This window comes from Toxotes jaculatrix, chromosome 22, assembly GCF_017976425.1.
Source record: "Toxotes jaculatrix isolate fToxJac2 chromosome 22, fToxJac2.pri, whole genome shotgun sequence".
NCBI classification, from domain to species: domain Eukaryota; kingdom Metazoa; phylum Chordata; class Actinopteri; family Toxotidae; genus Toxotes; species Toxotes jaculatrix.
This window is the reverse complement of record NC_054415.1, coordinates 9,505,528-9,524,853: the sequence shown is the minus strand read 5'-3', so window position 1 is coordinate 9,524,853 and position 19,326 is coordinate 9,505,528. Positions and strand designations below refer to the sequence as shown.

The following is a 19,326-nucleotide window of genomic DNA, read 5'->3' as shown; positions in this document are numbered from 1 at the left end:
GTGTGTAAGTGTGGTCCTGACACATTTAGCTCTATATTTGTGTCCGTCAGCAAATCCGAGCTTATATACCGATCACAGTGACAGTTTAACCAGAGTCTGGTAACATTTCTAATCTCATACCCAGACTGCAAACATCAGCACTGGAAAAGAGTGAGAGGCACTGAAAGAAGAGAAAACAAGTAAGAAAAAGAACGGGAAAATAAATAAAGGGAAGAACCCTAAAGTTCATTAGTTGGTGATGTCACCTTTAGAGGTCAGCACAGACAGCGGTGACCTCATCAGAATGGGACAAAAGTGCTCGGACAAAAAGGGTTAAGTGTTATCTGGGGGGGGCTGTATCTGGATCTGCTCTGACGCCCTTGACTGAACCACGATGGTCCTTGTACCTGCATGACTGGTGATAAGGGGGATGACGCATCTGCGCTCTCTGCTCATAGTCTTAGCAGTGACGGCTATTCGTCATGCAGACGCAGTGTATCTGCCTCCTGACTGGGAGTTCTCTGTTTGCCATAAAAGATTTTATACTCTTAGCCAGTGCAAATGGTTCATTTCATTGTAGAATAAAGTGTTCTCCAGTATGAACTGTACTAGCCTTTTGTAAAGACAGAATGACCCAAAGTCATACTGACAGCACTAACACTTGAGTTCGGAAAATATACATACAATTCATACTCTGTTAATGATTGAATCACTTTCATGCTGCCTGTTGTTAAGCTGAAGGCTGTTCTTATAAAATGTATACTGCACTTCCTTCAGGAAAATGTTAGTTTATGATGTTCCTATTGTCAGCTTCACTTTGATATATGTTTGTTTCTATTGACAGAAAATGGAACACGGACATGTTAGTAGGCTTTACTGAGCTCTAGTCAGTCGCACACCAGCTCCTGTTAATGTTGTTTTGCATCTCAACTCACTGTTGTTTTTTTTATTATTAAATCAAGACCACAATCTTTCCTTAAACTTAACCAAGTGCTGTTAGTGCCTAAACAGAACCATAAAAATATTCTTTGACAACTTTTCCTCATTATGTTGATAAAAAATTAAATCTGGGCTCCATTAAATTGCTGTCAGAACATATTTGCTGTGGCAAATTAGCAGAATTTCTAGCGTGACAGGGTTATAATACCATCACTGCTTTTTCAATTTATCTTAGCAGCATCTCTGAGTCTTCCACCCACTTCTCTCCTCCTTTTTCCATCACCCTCTCTTTCTTTCACTCCCCCTTTGTCCCTCTCCCCCATAGAGTGGGGCCAGTAGGGCTGGAAGCTAATTTGAAGCCAATCAATACTTGTCTGTGTTTCTTCCTGTGTGTCAGCTCAGTCCGGTGCCCTTGTCTAACTGCCGGCAGAGCAAGGGAAGCATCTGTTTGGTGACTATCACTCTCTGACTGTATATCTATGGCAGCCACTAAACACCACTCCTCCAACCATTGTACTGAGGGCAAAAGGCTATCAGATTGAATCCAAATGAGATTGATTTCCATGCCAAATCCAGTTGTCAAATGTGCGCACTGACAAATAGCCCCTCTCAGTAACTTGATTAACTGCGTGGATGGCATTTAAACTCCTGTTAGAGTTTTGTTGTATTGAATTGTTTCGCATTGAAGTGTAGATTTCTGGTGGAATGTGTACACACAGGCAACAAACAGACACACTCATGAGCATACAAATACAGATGGAGCCACTAGTGCAATCTCTCTCTCTCTCTCACACACACAAACACACACACACACACAAAAACACACATGCAGCATGTCCTTCTCTCTCCCTGCATGCAACAACACTGATGTTCAGATACTGTATCTGCCCAAGATAAGACCAGGCCCCTCCCTCCTCTCCCAGCCCCTTCCCTTGAACAGCCAATGAGGATGCTGTCTATTCATGAGCCAGAGTAGGCGCAGGCATGTGTAGACAGCCTGCCACAGGAGGAGGTGTGTCTTCACAAGCCAAAAGTGTGTGCATGCAGGAGTGTGTGCTCACACTGAGAGAGGAGGTGGTGGAGAAAAGATAGTGAAAAGGAGTGTACGAAGGCATGCAAGTGAGAACCAAGGGAAGGAGTGACAGGCAAGAAGGAAAGAGAAGCCAGGTGCTTTTACTCATCTTACCACTGATACACTCCCCACAAACAGACACTGAAGGAACTACACCCACAACCTCTGCTAAAGCAGTGAACTGACACACATGTGCTGTGCTTGGAGCGACAGAGGGGATCTCTGAGGATACACGGATGAGAAAGAGGTGTGGGGGAGCCAAGGAAGAGGAGCCCGAGTGTGCTTCGCCCCAGGGGGAGCTCACACACACCGCAGACAGCGCACACACTCCAGCGGGGCACTCGGCACTGTTTCCCTGACAACTAGAATGGGCTGCAATTTGTGCACCTTGCAGAAACGGGAGGAACACTACAAACTGCTGTATGAGATTGCACAGGTAAGTGAGACTGGAGGGAGTGGAAAGAGGTCTGGTGTGGTTGATGAAGAGCGTAATCACTGTGATAAACTTAATGACAGCAGAAGCAGTGATGATGATAATGACAGGAGTGATTTGGTGTCTGAAAACAAGTGGATTTCCTGACAATGAGTGAGGAAGGTGAGCCTAAGCAAAGTCAGAGTAAATGCAAGAAAGAGTAAGACAGCAGACAGGTTTAGTGGGGAACCAGGAGAAAAAAAATGGGAGAGGTACATGAGAGAAATGTACAAAAATGAGTTACTTCCAAGCAGCCAGGCAGAGCGCCTGTGTGTGTGTGTGTGTATGTATTCCTCTCCATCAAAGTGAGTGGAGCTAGTTATTTCTCCTCAGTAGCAGGAGATGTGAGAACAAGTTCAGCTTTTCTTCCCGCGCTGGCTCCAGGGGAATTCATCACATCTCCTCTGCCTGTGACTGTCTGGAAGCAAAACAGTTCAAAGAACATCCAGTAAATGTGTTCCACAGTTTTTCCCTCTCTGTTGTTTGTCGGAAGTGGACTCTTTCTTTTTTTTCTTGACCAGATATGACAGTTTTCACATCGCTGCTGTCATGTAAAAAATCGCATTCTGCTACTGCGATTGTGATGCTTTCATTGAAAGTGTATATTTTTGTTGATGTGCTGAATGAGTTCATTGACCTTTGACCCTTTTAACTCACCAAATTTCCAATATACATGGACAGAAATTTAAGTATTATTTAGTCTTTAATTGACAAGAGCAGCATATATACCTCCACAAACAAGCATATTGTCACGATGAGCAGTAAAACACTGTGAATGTATAACTTGTCATCTTGTACTGGGCTTGGCTGGAATGTGTAGATTAGATACGAAGTGGCAGAAAGTGTGAATCTGCTGGAAAGAAAAACATATCTCTGAAATATGACTGTTTTAGAACCAGAAGAAAATGATGCGTTTGTTCTCTCTAACCACTTTTCGAAATCTGTCTGTAGCTTTTTAACAACTTTCAGGTGTTCATGTCAACTTTAAATTCACTTAAGGAGAAAGGTTAACATGTGGAGATGTAAAGCGCAGTCACATTGTTTTTACGGCAGCGATATGGTTATGTGTGGGGCTGATTGTGGACGCACACGTGCTCTGGGTTTTCTCTGTTGTTGAGTACAGTACAGGCGAATGGCAGGCCAGCAGCAGCAGCAGAGAGCGTTCATTCATCATTTAGTATCTTACACGGTTACAGACAGCAGGGTAACTGGATATGGCGTCATTAGAATGAGCAGGACCCCTGAATACTTCTCGTTAGTTTTTTATTATTCAAAATTTCCATCCATATCAGGAGGATACCTACCTAGCACTGATGGGAAAAAAAACTTTTATGTGTCCTATGAGCCAAAAGACTATATTGTGTGATTTGTTTCATGTCAGAATGATAGTAAGACCTCTGTTGATGACAATGACTGCTTGTTTTCTTGCTGGGCTCTGTAAAATGTTAGCACTATATTATCACTACCCAAACCTTGCATCGCTGCTTGATGCTGCTTTTATGCATGTTATTCACAGTGCTGCAGTCTTAAGCTCATTACGCTCTCAGACTAAATGCCCCCATGCTCTAATGAGATAGTGGATGTCTGTGTTGTCTGCCTGGGTGGAGCGCAAGAAAATTAGCTGTGACAATTAAAGGAAACTCTAGGAGGTCATGGCTCTGTTTGTATTGTTGAGGTGCACTGAATATACTGGCCATAACAAAGGCATGAGCACAAGATGTGAAGCTGTAACTCAGGCAGTTTTTATTTGGCATGGCAGAGCAGATGTACTGTATCGTAAAGTATGGTGTTTGCATGGAGATTGGCTGGAAGTAACAATAAAATGACCCTTAGGGTTTCATCCTATTTCTGCATCACGCTGTAGGTGTCCTGGCACTGTGGCAGACATCCAGGAATACTGCATGTGAGCGTGTGAGCGAGCACACCCGCTTACTGTTAAACGCTCTGCGGTGTGCAAGTGACAGTCGGCGGACACCTACAGTTCTCATTACCAGTGCGAAAGAAAGAGAGAAAGAAAGAGAGGGAGAAAGAAAGAGAGAGAGAGCCCACCAGGCAGTAAGTGTGTCACTGTGACTTTGTCCCGAAACTCAAAGCTGAGGGGATTCTGTAAATCCAGAGAGACTCCTCAACAATCCCTCTGTCTTTTTTTCCTTTTATCACTCCAGACTCATTTATTCTCCTTCCTTTTTCATACTTTCTCCTTCTCAATAACCTTAATTAGTCCCAATCTCCCTTTGTCTTTCTCCGTCGCGGCATTCTGTTTTTCCTCTCACTCATTTTACTTTTTCTCGCACGCACTACCCGACAGATTCTAAATGTGTTTTTGTTCTGTTGTACTTCCAACGGTGCTACACAATAGGACTCCACCTGCTCATTATACCAGTGGGAAAAAAACCAAAGGATGCTGATACTGTGCTGTAGCTAAAGCGGGGCAGAGCAGGTGCATGATGGTACTGGACTGACTCTCAAGAAGAACAGCAATTCTCTCATTTGTCCCTAAATGCTCTGGTGCTGTATTTTGCTTGTGTGTCTCTCAGTACCCTGTGTCAGTTGGTGAGTCATGACCAACACTGATTCCTGTTAGAGCAATGAGACATTTGAGAATAACAGTTTGATGCTGTTGCCTTTCTGTTAGGACAGAAGTGTGGAGGACTTTCATTTAGATTTTTTTTTTTTTTTTTGAAGGGAGAAACTCAGTAATATTAACTGTTTCCTCGTCCAGCTTGTGGACAAGTTCCAATAAGTGTTGTTTGGTTCAAACCTCGATGCTTTGACTTCCACGTTAGGCAGACGGTGGTCTGTGGTTGCTGATGTATACTTTACTGTCCAAAGTCTTTAGAGCTGCGTATTGTAAATTGTAAACTATAATTGTAAACATTAATTTCACTGTGCCACCTTCAGCTCTGACCAGGCCTTTGGGGTTCTTCTTTTTAAAGATGTTAAATGTCTTTTGTGGATGAAACAATGGAACTACTACAAAATGAATTGCAGCTATTTTGAAATTATATGGAAACGACGATGCCCCCCCGGGATAGATATATAGTTTTACAACCAGGTCTGTTCAGCACCTTTCATTTTTGAAAACGTAACAGAGGCCAGTTCCAGTTTTCAGCCGGTGTCTCCTACATCACAGTGGCTATCTCTGTTCACACAGCTGCACTGCTCTGACAGGACTGCTGGCTGCCTGACCCCAGCTGCCCAGCGGCCACTGAGAGATTTATGATACTCGTCAGACCATTTACATTGAACGTTTCATTTGTGATTTTGTGTGTGTGTGTGTGTATCTCTGTACACTCATCCACCACCTATGGTGCCCAGGGAGTGACCGCAGGCCTCCATGCAAACTGTAGCAATTGCCATTCCTTATTTTGCCTGTGGCTGTGTTAAATTGTCCCACAGCCTCTGGCCTTCAGAGCCTCATAGGACCCATGTGCTTTGTCATTTTGCTTGTATAGAAATCAGCACTTTTGTATCAAACTATACAACAGCCTATATCTATACAACAGCCACTTACTCTCCTGTGTTTTTGTCCTTCTGCTTCTTGCTAAATAATAGGAGATTGTTTTCTGTGGACCTTGTGGTTTTCATTGTTACTAGTGCAGTAAAAGTACTGACTCACCACAGAGGATGGTTAACAAGGGAAGAAAGCAGCATATGTATGTGATACTTCCATATTATTCACTACCTTCTTTTCGTACAATCAGGAGGATATTCCCATTTGCATTGTTAATATACCTTTATTTGTGCCTTTTTTTCCTGTATACATGTGTGGGTGCATACGGTTGTGCACCAGGCCAGTCCTTGGTGTGGGTCTGTCCTCCAGAGACAGATGCTGTGCCACATGTCCAGCCTGTTAGACAGCATGGAAGGGGCTAGACAGACACCCCTTCTTCCCGCCACCACCTATGGTGTCCAGAGAGTGCCACACAGAGCAGGGGAAGCTGTGGTCAGACCCACACAGCCGTCACCTCCATATGGCCACCTCAGACCTGGACCATGACTTCATCCAGATAGGGACATGAAATATTTTGATGCTATCTGTTACATCGGGCTTAGAGGCTGGGGCGTTTTCTCAGCCAGTGGAGAGATGTGTAAAACAGAAAATGAAGTGGAAATGGGAAAAAAAATCACCTTACTGGAGTTGTAATGCAACAACAGGATATTATTCCTGTGATCCAAAAGTGAGCATGAAAGAGAAGGCAGGGGTTCGGAGAGTGATGATGAAAATAATCTTCTGCGCCCAGATATCTCCTCTGAAATGATGTGTTAAGGCTGTAAAATGTGCTGCAGATGACCGACAGAGGATGAAGGGAGGTGATATCACCTGACTCATCAGCTGTCCATTTATCAGTGAAGCACTACACTGGTCCTGAGCTCACTGTTCTCTTTTCTCTGTGTTGGGATTTTGAGCTTTGCTGAAAGTATTGAATGAAGTGACCTTTCCATTTTTTCTTGCATTTTTCGGCCCAACAAGTTGTTCGCCTGTCTGTGTGGGTCAGCGAGTTTGACCTTTTCACCTGTGAGTGTAATTCCACTTGACAAGTCTCTTCCTCTGTCTCTCACACACACTCACTTGCTGTATGTAGTTTTGAATGGCAGTGTATCAAAACATTTTTACTTAAAAATTAATTCCCATTCTTTTCAGTACCAAATAAAAAGTGTTTAAGGGGTCTTAGATATCAAACCCACAACACTTTTAGTGCTTAGAGGTGTTGAATAATCAACTTAGGTAATGATTTTTTCCCCCTAAAAATGTTAATGTAGCATTATGGAGATGAACTCTGGTGTTGAACACAGATCATCTGGTGCCTTCCATCATGGTTATAGTTGCTCGTTGGAGCACAGCATGGTGATAATGCCTCATGATTTAGAGGTACATATGGCCCTGTCACTGCCGCCGTGGGTAGCACATCTTTTGGTCGCCGGCCAAAAAAATAGAAACAGGAAATGGATGATTATTCAGCGTCAGGTTAATGCCAGGTTAATGTGGGGAAACAGAATCCTAATCTTGCTCTGTGTGCGTGTGCGCTAGATATTAAAAATTGTGAAATAGTTTTTGTGTGCACGTTGTGTCCCTGTGCAGTGTGTATTTAAAGGAAGGAATGAAATGGAAAGTGATAGATGATGACAGAAAGCTTGTCAGCCTGTACACTGACGTCTGTGTCGAGCTCTGTCTTTCTTTGTGTGTCTGTCTGCTGGGCTGTAAGTAAACATACTCACCAGTTACTGGTGTGAGTGCATGTGAGGGAGGAATCACAGAGACAGGGGAAGACAGGTCCGGCATGTGGGTGGGGAGGTGGGAGGGGAGGAGAATTGCCATTTCGCTTCACCAGCCAACAATCTCCCCCTGCTTTGGCTCTGATAAGCCCAGGATGAAAGCCCTTTCTGTGGGCAAAGAGACACTCCTCACCCCCACCTCCTGTCTCCCCTGCAAACAAGGCAAAGGATGCACACATGATGCATGTACACACAACTACATGGCAATGTTAAGAGGTAGATATGCCTATTTGTACACACTGTGTACATTCATGTAACACATGGAGGCAAAATCACACAGGGTCCATCCATTCAACAGCTTTACAGCATGTTTTTCCTTTTTTACGAGTGTGTAAAAATGTCATTCAAAGTCTTAGCACCCGACAAGAGGACTTATCAGTTGTTATCAGCCTCTAGCTGATTACCATACTCACCGATTAGCCAAGTGGCCTGGTGAAGATGATAGGACACAGGAGTGGGAGAAAAAGAGGAAAGAAAAAGGTGGGGGTGGAGCTGGATGAGGAAAAATAGAAAGGTAAAGGAGGGAAAAAGAAGGTGTAAGAAAGGAAGAGGTGACAGTATATTAAGTAAAGCACAAGGAGAGGGAACCAGAGTGAGAAGAAATGACACCCAGTCTTTTAAATGCCCCCATTTTCCTGATTTTTTTTTTTTTTTTTTTTTGCCTTCTTAACCTCGCCCTCGCCAAAACACAAAGTCTCGCCCTCCTCCTCCTCCCATCACTTATCAGTCGCCAGACAGTTTAAAGTCTGTTCCGTTCCACTGCCCCTGTCTGTCTTGCTGCCTTTTTGTCACTGTCTGTGTATCCCATTCATTAATACACTTTGGCATAACCCTACCTTCTGAGGTGCCACTGATTTTCTCTATATGTTGGAAAGATCCTGGAATGAAAAAGATAGTGATGGAAGACACAGAGACAGCCCGTCATTCATGTGTGGCAGAGAGAGACACTAATTTTGTCATGTCCCAGTGTGTGTGCCGTCAGCCGGTGAATGTTATAGGGTTTGAAGCCAACCTTGTGCCAGAATAACCCAATAATACACCTTATGGCCACACGCCGCAGGCTATGTTTTGTCAGGTTAGACAGACGTTACAGCGAACCATCTGGAGCTGTTATGGATATGTTGCAGGCATTTGCTGCTACATGGCATTACAAAAATTCGCACGGGGTATGCACAAAAAAATTCCCCTGTTTATTTACGCGTTGCAGGGGGAAAATGCTAAAGCACAACTTCTCAGACATAAAAACCTCTAACACCCTTCACATTAGCATAAAATTCCTCTCAGTCAGATCTTTGGATGAGTTTGTTGGCAGCGAAAGTGCAATTCTCATCTGAGACCAAATGTCTCTGATACTATAAAAGGAAAACCTCCTCTTTTTTCCCCTATCTCTTTTTTCTCTCTGCCAAGAATTTCTCCATCATGCGTAATCATTTGAGGGAGACAGGGGTTATTTGTTACAACAATTTTCAAAGAACAGTTCTTGTAATTCAGTGATGATGTTTTTCTTCGACTGCCACCACGACGCCTGCTCTATAGCATGTTGTCAAAGCTAAATAATTCTTCATACGGTGTGGTTGTTAGCTAAATGCTTAAAAATGCAAATGGACTGTTGTGCCACTGCCAAGTGTGTTTTGAACCCATAGGGTACATCCTGGGTCCAGGTGGTCTAAACAGAGATTAGGTTGCAGCAGGGAGATGGTGTTGAATTCCCACTTAACCAACTTGGGTTTAGGAGTCATTAGGCCCACTCAGAGCCCGAAGTCGAGTCCAGTTACAGATAGAATAACACTAAACCATCTGCATAGTAGGGGGGGATGATTACATTTAGTGCGAGGTGTAACCATAAGCCTTGTGTTGATATGGGAAATGCCCTCAGGATGGAGAGTGGCCAAAACAGTGTGGATGGGTCTTTGTTGTTGTTAGTTTTAAGGAAGTGTATTTGACTGTTTTTCTGTGGTACAGTTTCATTAAATCTTGTTAGCTCTGGAGAATGCATGGATGATCACTGTAAATGCAGAAAACACGGCGTGTTCAGGCAGCTGGTCCAAAACGGTTTAATACAGTCTTGCTCAGAACAATGAACAAAATTGCTAATCAGAGTGTGAACTGCTTAAAAATTAAAATAAATTCAAGAAATACATGCCTTTATATTGTTTGAGAAAATTTAGCCAAGGGATGTCTTCTGCTCATCCTGTCATATTCCAACACCAGTCTCAGGATGGGTGGGTCATGAGTGACATGTCGAAAAATATTCAATTTAGAAATTCAGAAACCATCCAAACATAATTAGGTATTAAGAAACCCAAAAGAACAAACACGGTTTCATTTTTCTACCCAACTGACTGGAATGAGAAATGCATGCTGCATTTGCAACAGAACTAAATCTTCCAAACTTAACAATAAAATACATCTCTTATCGTTGCCTTCCACAAAAAAACAAAACAAAACATATGAGCGTTTTCCAATTTGACACCCCTATTTGCACAAAGATTGATTGTAATTGCCTTTCAAAATCGTAACAAATAACTGTTACCACAGTGGTTCATGAGAATGGCTGCATGTATTTATTTTCTGGAGCTTTCAACCATATCACTTTGTCAGCTGAAAGCCTTTTCTCATTGTCACAGAACTGTAGATGTTCAAGTCTGACATTACTCTGAACACTTTTAAGATTTCTGATCCACGTTGGCTTAAAAGTAAGTAAAAGCAATTAAGCAGAGATTAGAGACAGATTGTGATCTTGATTAGAAGCAAGGTCTCACACCGTGGTCTCTGTGTCAGAGTCAAAGACTTTGCTTGCAAAACCATCCACCTCAACTTCCCTGTGAAGAGGCTTTGTGGTTCTGTGATTTTGAGAAACAATGCTCTAATTTAAGGAGTCAGTCCATGATACAGGCTGAAAATTACCCAAACGCAGTTATTTATCATCATCCGACTGATACGTTGATGGCGGATGTGATTAGCCATTCACTCGGTCATACTGTAGGCTTATACTCGGCTGCCTGAAACCGTGAATACAGCTGCAGTCTTGATTGAGGCGAGTCGAATGATGGGTAAATTGCAGCACAGTGTGTCTCTCACTTAACTAACCAACCATGCTTCGGGATTAAGGTATTTTTCATAGGAGGAAGAGCTCTTCTCACCCGTTCACGGTTAGTAGAGTATGAAGTCGTTTTTCTTCTCCACCAAAGGGCAGACTGACGAAGCTTCATGTTATGAATAATGCTAATGGCTTAGGTGCTTCCAGTGAGCATAAACATACATCACTTTAAAATGAAAAAAGCCAAGGTTTGGTGGGAGGATGGAAAAAAATGTTAAGTTCACACTCAAGACCTAATTTTATGCAAAAAGCATCACATAAATCTTTTATTTTCCTGCTCCCCCAGCAAAATGTTTTCGCTTTCCAGGATTTAGCATGTTTTGCTAATTATGCCCCTGCATCCTGAGCCGGCTCTTTTTGCCCTTAACCAAATTTGTGCTCATGTGAATAACAGATTCTCACAGATTCACAGCAAGACGCAATCCAGTAGGGATTCCTCCTTTCTAAATTTAAGAGCTTTAATTTTAAGATCAAGAATCATTGAGGAAGTCAATCCGAAATTATTTTGAATCCAGTATCCAATCATTTTTTCTCTGTCAATCCCTGCCTTTGTTTAAAGAAAAGATTATGAATTTGGTCATGTTTTTCTGTTCCATAGTTATTAGTATACAAAGTGCTTCAAGCAGTGAGAGGCTATGCTAATTTCCTACTGATATATTCAGTCAACACCACTTGTTTATAAATCAAAATATAAATTAAACACTATTATCACTACTGCCAGATGAACCTCTAAAAATAATAATTATAAATCATAAACCATAGATTGTTCAGTGCTTACTTTATGATACTGCATGCAGTCATTTAGAAGAAGTAATTTGTTGTTTTTTGATAAATATCATAAATATAATTTTGGTTTGAAAATATATGATAATTTCAGAAAATGCTCTTTAAATAAGGCTTGTATTGTTCTATATTTTCCTCATTGTCAACAATCTCAATGAAAAGACCAAAAACAAAAAAAAAATCCATCTCCAAGTACTATTTCCACTCTCTTGGCAAACTGATTGCTATCAAAGGAAATCTTTGATAGGGGTCATATATAGTTTCGCTGTCATAAAAAGCTTAATTATGTCCTAAAACGGCAGGGCACTGCAGAGTTTGGCAAACGTGACTCAGACTAGAGAAAGTAATGCTTTTGTTGGGGACTATTTTCAGGTGGTGAATTAATACACATTTGGTGCCCAAGTGAATATTAACAGCAGCAGGACATTTCATGTGGGACTGGCTTAGAATACACTCCAGCGCTCACATTCATGGTCATGAAGGAATATGTCTGTGTAGCTCATTTGTGTGTATTTAATAGTTTTTGGACAACATTTAAGGTATTTAAGGTGTATAAAGCTTTAGATACTCAGATAACCTGTGAGTGGTATTAATCCATTGTTGATTTTAGACTATCACCAGACTTGTTCTGTGAGCTCAGTAAGTACAAGAATGTCTGACATGCTTGGATGGAGAATGTATGTTGTTCAGCTTTCCCATATACAACACATAACCTCTTTGTGAACCCAGCCGTCTGGATGAATTATGTGGGTCTAATCGGTGACCCCCAAGAGCCTAATTCAAACTCATTGCTAGTATGTGTCGAGGGGCTGGAGGAAGGGCCACTGTATTGTTCAGCCCAGCTCAGTGGCTGTTGTTTTAATGGCAGATGAGAGATTAATGGTGATCTAATGACTGCGGGGAGGACACAGCGCAACAATAGAGTCCCGGTACAGTGCAGGCCAAGTACATTAGTCAGTCAAGACAACTATCTGCATGGATGCACACACACATACACACAAAAACATTCTGCCCTAGACACACAAATACATTCATATGTACAGATGCACGCAGAGTGAAAATGAAAGTGAATTCTATTTGTCAGTAAAGAAGTTTTGCAGTCATCCAGAATCAGTGCACCCCTGTCTCATCACGAGCAAAACAAACTGTGCTAATTCTCAACCCACCAACCCCCCAATGTGACAAAAGAAGGCTAATTTATGCATTGGCGACATGTTGTGCGAGGAATAAGAGTGTGGCAGCGGGGCTGGATGCTCACTCGTGGATTGCGGTAATTGTGATTTGGTTGCTAGGATGTTGAGGGTAATGAATGTCTTGTTGATGCAGTTTGTCATAACCCGTGCCATTCGTGGCTGCTTGAGGACACAGAGCCTATTAGTTAAACACAGACACATTGGCCCTGCCATGATGTATGAGCCCACCAGGAAGAAGGCATTAGTCATTTTGTGAGAGAAAATGAAGAAAACTGCCTGGTTAGAGTAGGCACTGAATAAGATTGTGGATTAGACTAGGTAGTGTAGAGCATGCCTCTTGACTTTTGGCATGGGGTTTTTAGTCTTTCTATCTAACAGCGTACTGAGATTACAAATTGAAGGAAAGAATGTTTTAATTGGAGTTTTATCATCACTGGATTGCCTCAGTGATAATACAGTAGGAGGTTGTTTTTCCCTTGAAAATATCAGTAGCACATACGCTGCTGTTTTTGTGTAATGAAAAAAAGAAAATACTCACATACAAGAATACAAGACAAATCATGTTTCATTCCAAGGCTTTACCACTGGGAAGTATCTGTATTCATGAAGCCTAATTGAAAGGAAGCCCGCCTTGCATATAGAAGTGGTACAAAGAGCAGGAAATGAGATGGTTCTTAATGCGTTCACTGACAGATGATAACCTTTGATTTCCCCCCACTTACATCAGAAATGGCTGCTTGGAATGACAGTCACAAGTCAACAGTCTCTGATGTGTGTATGCGTGTTTCTAGCGCTGGTGGTGTTAACGCCAGGGTGGGGAAAGATAGACATGTGAAGAGCGAGAGGGGAGAAAACCCTTGAGACACGCAGAAAAACAGGTAGAAACAGAAAGTGATGTAGTGTCTGTTTTTAAAGTGCTTTGGCAATGAAGAGGGTCTTTTTTTTACCCACTGAATCGAAATGCAATAGGATGACTTACAGTGACAACGACAGACAAAAGGGGAAAGAAAAAACACCTAGACAGCAAGACAAAGAAAAGAAAACACTCCGCAGAGAAGAGAATGACAGAAATAAAAATACCAATAAGATCAGATCAAAAATAAAATGTTGAAAATAATGATACGCAGCTACAAAACATCAACAGAAAACATTTAGTTTTGTGGCTTGTTTTAACCAATGATGTCAAAAGCAGCATGATATACAGTGATGCATACGTAGTTTTCCACTTGTGATTATAATGGCAAACTGCTGGTAAATTGCACCTGACAATTAAAGCAGAAGATATCCATTATCATCTAAATTGATCGTGTTGACAGCTGCTGAGCAAATGTTGTCATTTAACAGACTGACAGGACAAGCTGCTGCCCCGCTCTGAATGTCCAGAGATCCAAATGAACGTAATTAAAATATTAACGTGATGTATTTACAGTGTAACTGAAGAGTTCCAGCTATTGTTTATCATCTCCTAGTATTAGCTGCTATCTATCTACAGCATACGAAGCTGGAAAAACAATATGTGCAATACTGCAATACTGTAGTAACATCAATACACCAAAATACACTTTACCCATAAATAGGGCATGATACTCTTACAGTTTGTGCAGACACACCCAAATGTTTGAAGATTGTCTGGAAGTGTTCTGGGAAGAGTAGAAGATTTTTTTTTGTTTCACGCAGGGAGGTAACAGCATATGATCAGCTGCAGAACAGCAGAGTCGATCATTCTGAAGGACACTTCAGCTTTTGCAGATGCTTCATTGTGAGGGGCTTGAATGCAGGATAACCAGTTGAAGGACAGTACACCAGTCTGTCGCTTTTAGCAAGTGTTATTGAACGGGGACATGTGGGAAGCACTGGCCTCTGCCATTGTTGCAAGATCATTCAAAGCTCACTACACTTTAGCTAAAAGTTCATACATTTTTAACTTTTAGCTTTCCCTCTGAAGCTTAGATCTAACAGCTTAAAGAAATCAGCACTGTGAAGAGCCATTCCTAGAGGAAACACAGTCTAATCTGCTGCACACAGATGCTGTGTGATGTAGAAGGGATTGACCTGAGCGGGCTACTTAACATCCGTCCCCGACAGCAGCTATTTAATCCACATTTCATGTTGTCATGCGGTCTTCCTCATGCAGAACTAATTGGTTGTTTTCGCCTGTTGTGCAGGAGCCCATGTCTGTGAAAAGCGGTGAAGGACACTCATTACAACTTGTACGCACACTCGCAGGCATGGACATAGATGCAATCACAGGTGCAGACGAGCACATAAACACACATAGTAAGAGCTGAACTCATTTCGGTGAATAAGGGTTCTAATAAGAGCATTGAGCGGGATCTCCTTGAATCCGTTGCACACACACACTCACACTCATAAACAGACTCATAAACACACGCATACGCACACCCTAAGCCACCACTGACACAGTGAACACAAACACACATCTCTTGCCCTCTCTCTCCCACAGTCTCCCCATCTGATTTGCATTTTGGTTAACACTCTAATTGCCTCTCATTAAATACCTTGTCACTTTGATTAATTGGTGCGATACAGAAATGTAAAACAGCAGAGCATTACAATGCATAGTGAACAGTCGCTGATTGGAAAAGACGAAGTCTGGCTAAAAATACAAGATAGAAGTGAAATCTCACCAACTCAACGTGCACTTTTAAAGTTGAGTCAGGGTTTTTCTAATTTGAGTAAAACGCCACATAGAATGATTTGCAGTTATCTGACAAATCTGGTTTCAATTCAGAATCAGTTCCAATTTTTTCCCTCCACAAACAGCTACTAAGGCGTCCATAAGGACCCAAAGGTGTCCTTGAGCTTACCCCCAGCTGCTCCACCAAAGCTGGTCACTTGCCAGCACTACAAGACTGTGGCTGCTCTGGTCAAGTACAAGAGCTCTGAAATAAATCACCAAGATAGGACTCCCATGCTCAGCAAATACTCTCAGGCTAAATATAGTTTAAAATGAATCATATCACAGCATAACAGCAGACATTTACTCCAGGCAGTCATCATACTCAAGCTTGAAATTGGCTATTATTATAGTAAATTATATATCATAGCCACTGTCAGCCACATCTTAAAGATATGGGATTCTCTTTTGAAATGGCAGATATAATTGTACAGTAAGAGAGAATTAATGTGAGAGTTGGACTTTTTTTCAGCTAACTCCAGAGCATTTGGTATTTAGAAAAGTCACAAGGAAACAAAACTTCGCCTAAGTTTCTTCAGATTTACCATTTTGAAAAAGCAGCTTGTTATCTTACAAAACCATAATGTGCATAAGTTCTCCAACTTTAAGAGAAATTTCTCCACTGTAACCTGGAGAACATAGCTGACGGTGATGCTGACATTGCACTCCACCTTTGTTGAGCAGGGTCAGGAGATGCAAACCGCAGAAAGCTTTCCAAATAAGTTTTTCTCTGAGCACAACCAAAAGTAAACAGAAATTAGCCCTTGGATTAGCGACTGTAGCAAACCACATAGAGAACTACTTGTGAGACAGCTTGCTAAGCAGACTTAGCTACATTAATTTGCCTCTAAACCATAACTGCTCAATTTCATTAAATACTATTAAATAGAACTTTAACTGATATTATTGTAAAATGTTTTGGAAACAGACTTTGAAAACAAAGAATGAAAAAAAAATGTTTATTTCAGGCCCATCCATTCAATTTGGCTAGTTTTCCCAGGTTGCTTGTCACGCATGCATCAATAGCATCATGGTATTCTTATCCCACGCAAGGCAAGGGTCAATGTGATTCAGCTGACCGAGCACGGCCCACCAGTTGCACAGCCTGCCACTCAAATTTATGAAACCATCATCTCCTTTGCCTCCGCTGCACTAGGGTGATATTGCGTGTCACAGACTTTTATTATTGAAATGAGACATTTATGACAGTAAGCCCTCGCCACATGAGAGTGGCCTCCTGAATCATCTCAATACAGCTAAAGGAGGAAGAGAAATGAGATTTGGCAGATTATTGGAGCATGCCACCTGCGCTTTCTCACTCATCACAATATGCCAATTTCCATGAATGTAAAAAACAATCATGCTTGTATTGAGCCTAAATTCAGAAAAATCATGATCTGGTTGATAGCGGAAGACAGGTTGCTGGTTGTGTTGAGAGCCATGTCTCCTCAGGGGCGGACGAGGTCGGTGTTGAATAGGAAGGGGCTCTCTTTCCATGGCAGCTTATTATTCTGTGGTATATTGTGAGCCTATTCAGTGTGAGATACTGGCATTATTCAGTCAAACATGGTTAATGGAAACAACCGCATTGTAGAGCTGTTTTAAGTCTGTGGGGAGCTGATGATGTAATGTGTAAGCTGTGTGTGAGTGTGTGTGTGTACGTGTGTGTACATATGCTTTGTGTATATATGTGTATGTGCTTCCATTTGCTCACAATGACACCATATCTGTCAGATTTAGCTCTGAGGTTGAGTGGTTTCCATCACACTCTTATCTCTGAGCAGCAAACACACCCATTCACCCCATGTACAGCCATACACACACACACACACACACACTCTCTCACACAAACACACATCGAAACAAACACTTACTCTAATCTCTGGGCTTTCCTTATCAGTCCTGTTTGTATTCAAAAGCGGAAACAACATTTAGCCATCTTAGTGGCCAACTGATAAAACCCTGCGACACATTTAAAGGTTGACATGAGGGTCCTATTGAGAATATTGAAATCCTCAGGTCTGGCACTTATTGGCTTTCACTGAGCTACTTTCATCCCCCTCTCAACACATGTAACAGCCCTTTCCACACCATGGTCCACTACTAACCCCTCATAATCAGTGATGTGTGTAATTGGTGAAGCACAGGGAGTTAAATGTTACATTAATAGCTGGTAACTGAGACTTGTTGTTTCCTATTCATGGCCTTAAAAGTTTGTGGAGAGTCATGTCAAGTGAAACATCAAGGCATATTCAACAGTCCACAGGACGTTTCTGAGCACAAGAGGTCCAAGTGGACAGAGGAGACATTTGATTAATTGAGGTTGTACTCAAGAACATTATTCTGTCATACAAAGCCAAAGTGCAGTAACTACCTATTTGGGAAAAACTGAGTCCAGAATTGGACACTTTGACATTTGTTTTACAAAAATACCAAAATAGAGATAAATACCAGTCAAAACAGAGTTATTGCACTCTGGTGTCAAACATCTAATGGCTACATAACAATGTCCCAATAACAAGCAAATGACATTTTCACAAAAGGCTGTAGATCAGTGACACACAAAGCAGAAACACACATAAAATACAGTGTTCAGTCCTCCCAAACTGTAGTACACCACTTTGAACCTTGACCTTTAGGAAGGAGCGTTTGGACAGACAAGAAGCTTTGGTTTAGGGCAACTGGGAACCATTTTTATTGGCAATGGTAACCTTTAACTTGAGAGGTATATGAAGGCTGCGCTAGATTGTTGGTTCATTACAGCTGTCCCTACAGACCGCTATGACCTCAGACTATATTTAGTGTTCTTGCGGAGTTTTCAAGGGTTATATCAGATGATCTAGAGAGTTGATATTGTCTTGCTGTCAGCTTGCTCACAGGATTGCAGCTGAGTGATGAGAAAGGGAACTAGTAATAAAAATGGAATTACTGTTAGATATTGATGGAATCTGCCCAACTAAATGGCTCTGTACCGACAGCGACACTTGCATGTATAGCTCCTGTGAATGCTTACACACACATACAGCTGGATAGGAAGACCCACGCTGTGACTAAATTAAATTGCAATCCTTATTGGGAAACAAACTTTATAAGAGTAAACAACAATATAACAAAAATGGGAAATCACAAAGAATAAAGATTATACACAGACCAAAAAAATAAGGATATTTCAATGAAATGTATGGAAACTTTGATTATGGATCACCCTGACCCTTAAGGTTTAATATAGACTGTGTGATAAAAACAGAAAATAGAATGACCAATATAACACAGAAATATGGGACATAAAGAACAGAAATACATAAATGATCATGACCCTAAATCTTCTGCACAGTCAATGTCTCAATTGTCTCAGAGCTTTAAAACCCTCCTCTAACTTGTCTGCTCCTTTTTATCTTCTCATTTGTGGTTTAATTATCCCTAATGCTTCGTAAATTCACTGTAGACGATGTACAGAATGTATGATGCACACAAACACATGAAACCTGTGCATTCTGAGCCATTATCCCCAGTCTTTCTCACATCTGCTGGCTATTAATCAGCCCCCAGTTAGCTCATCAACAGGCAGATTGAATAGAGGAACAACAGCAGGTAAACACGCTGGCAGCTGTACCCGCACAATCACTTCCTGCCTTCCAGAGCTTCCCTCTGATTGGAGATTAATGTGTCCATCTGGACCTCATTACAACTTAAAAATGTTGTCGCACTTTCTCTACACTTTTTCAAAGATGCACAAACAGGACAGCAAATGGATTTAATGTGTGCAGGAGGTGAACTGTTGTGTGGCAGAAGCGTGACAAGAAAGGTCAAGTT

At 41.6% G+C, this 19,326-nt stretch overlaps 1 protein-coding gene across 1 annotated transcript in view; it reads left to right on the top strand.

The window, feature by feature from the left end:
- The first annotated feature begins 2,357 nt into the window (after window positions 1-2,357).
- pdzrn4 (PDZ domain containing ring finger 4) overlaps window positions 2,358-19,326 on the top strand; it is a 30,808-nt gene continuing 13,839 nt past the window's right edge. The window contains exon 1 of the mRNA XM_041030280.1: window positions 2,358-2,426. Within this exon, the coding sequence (XP_040886214.1) occupies window positions 2,358-2,426 (69 nt within the window). The remainder of the gene's footprint in view (window positions 2,427-19,326) is intronic.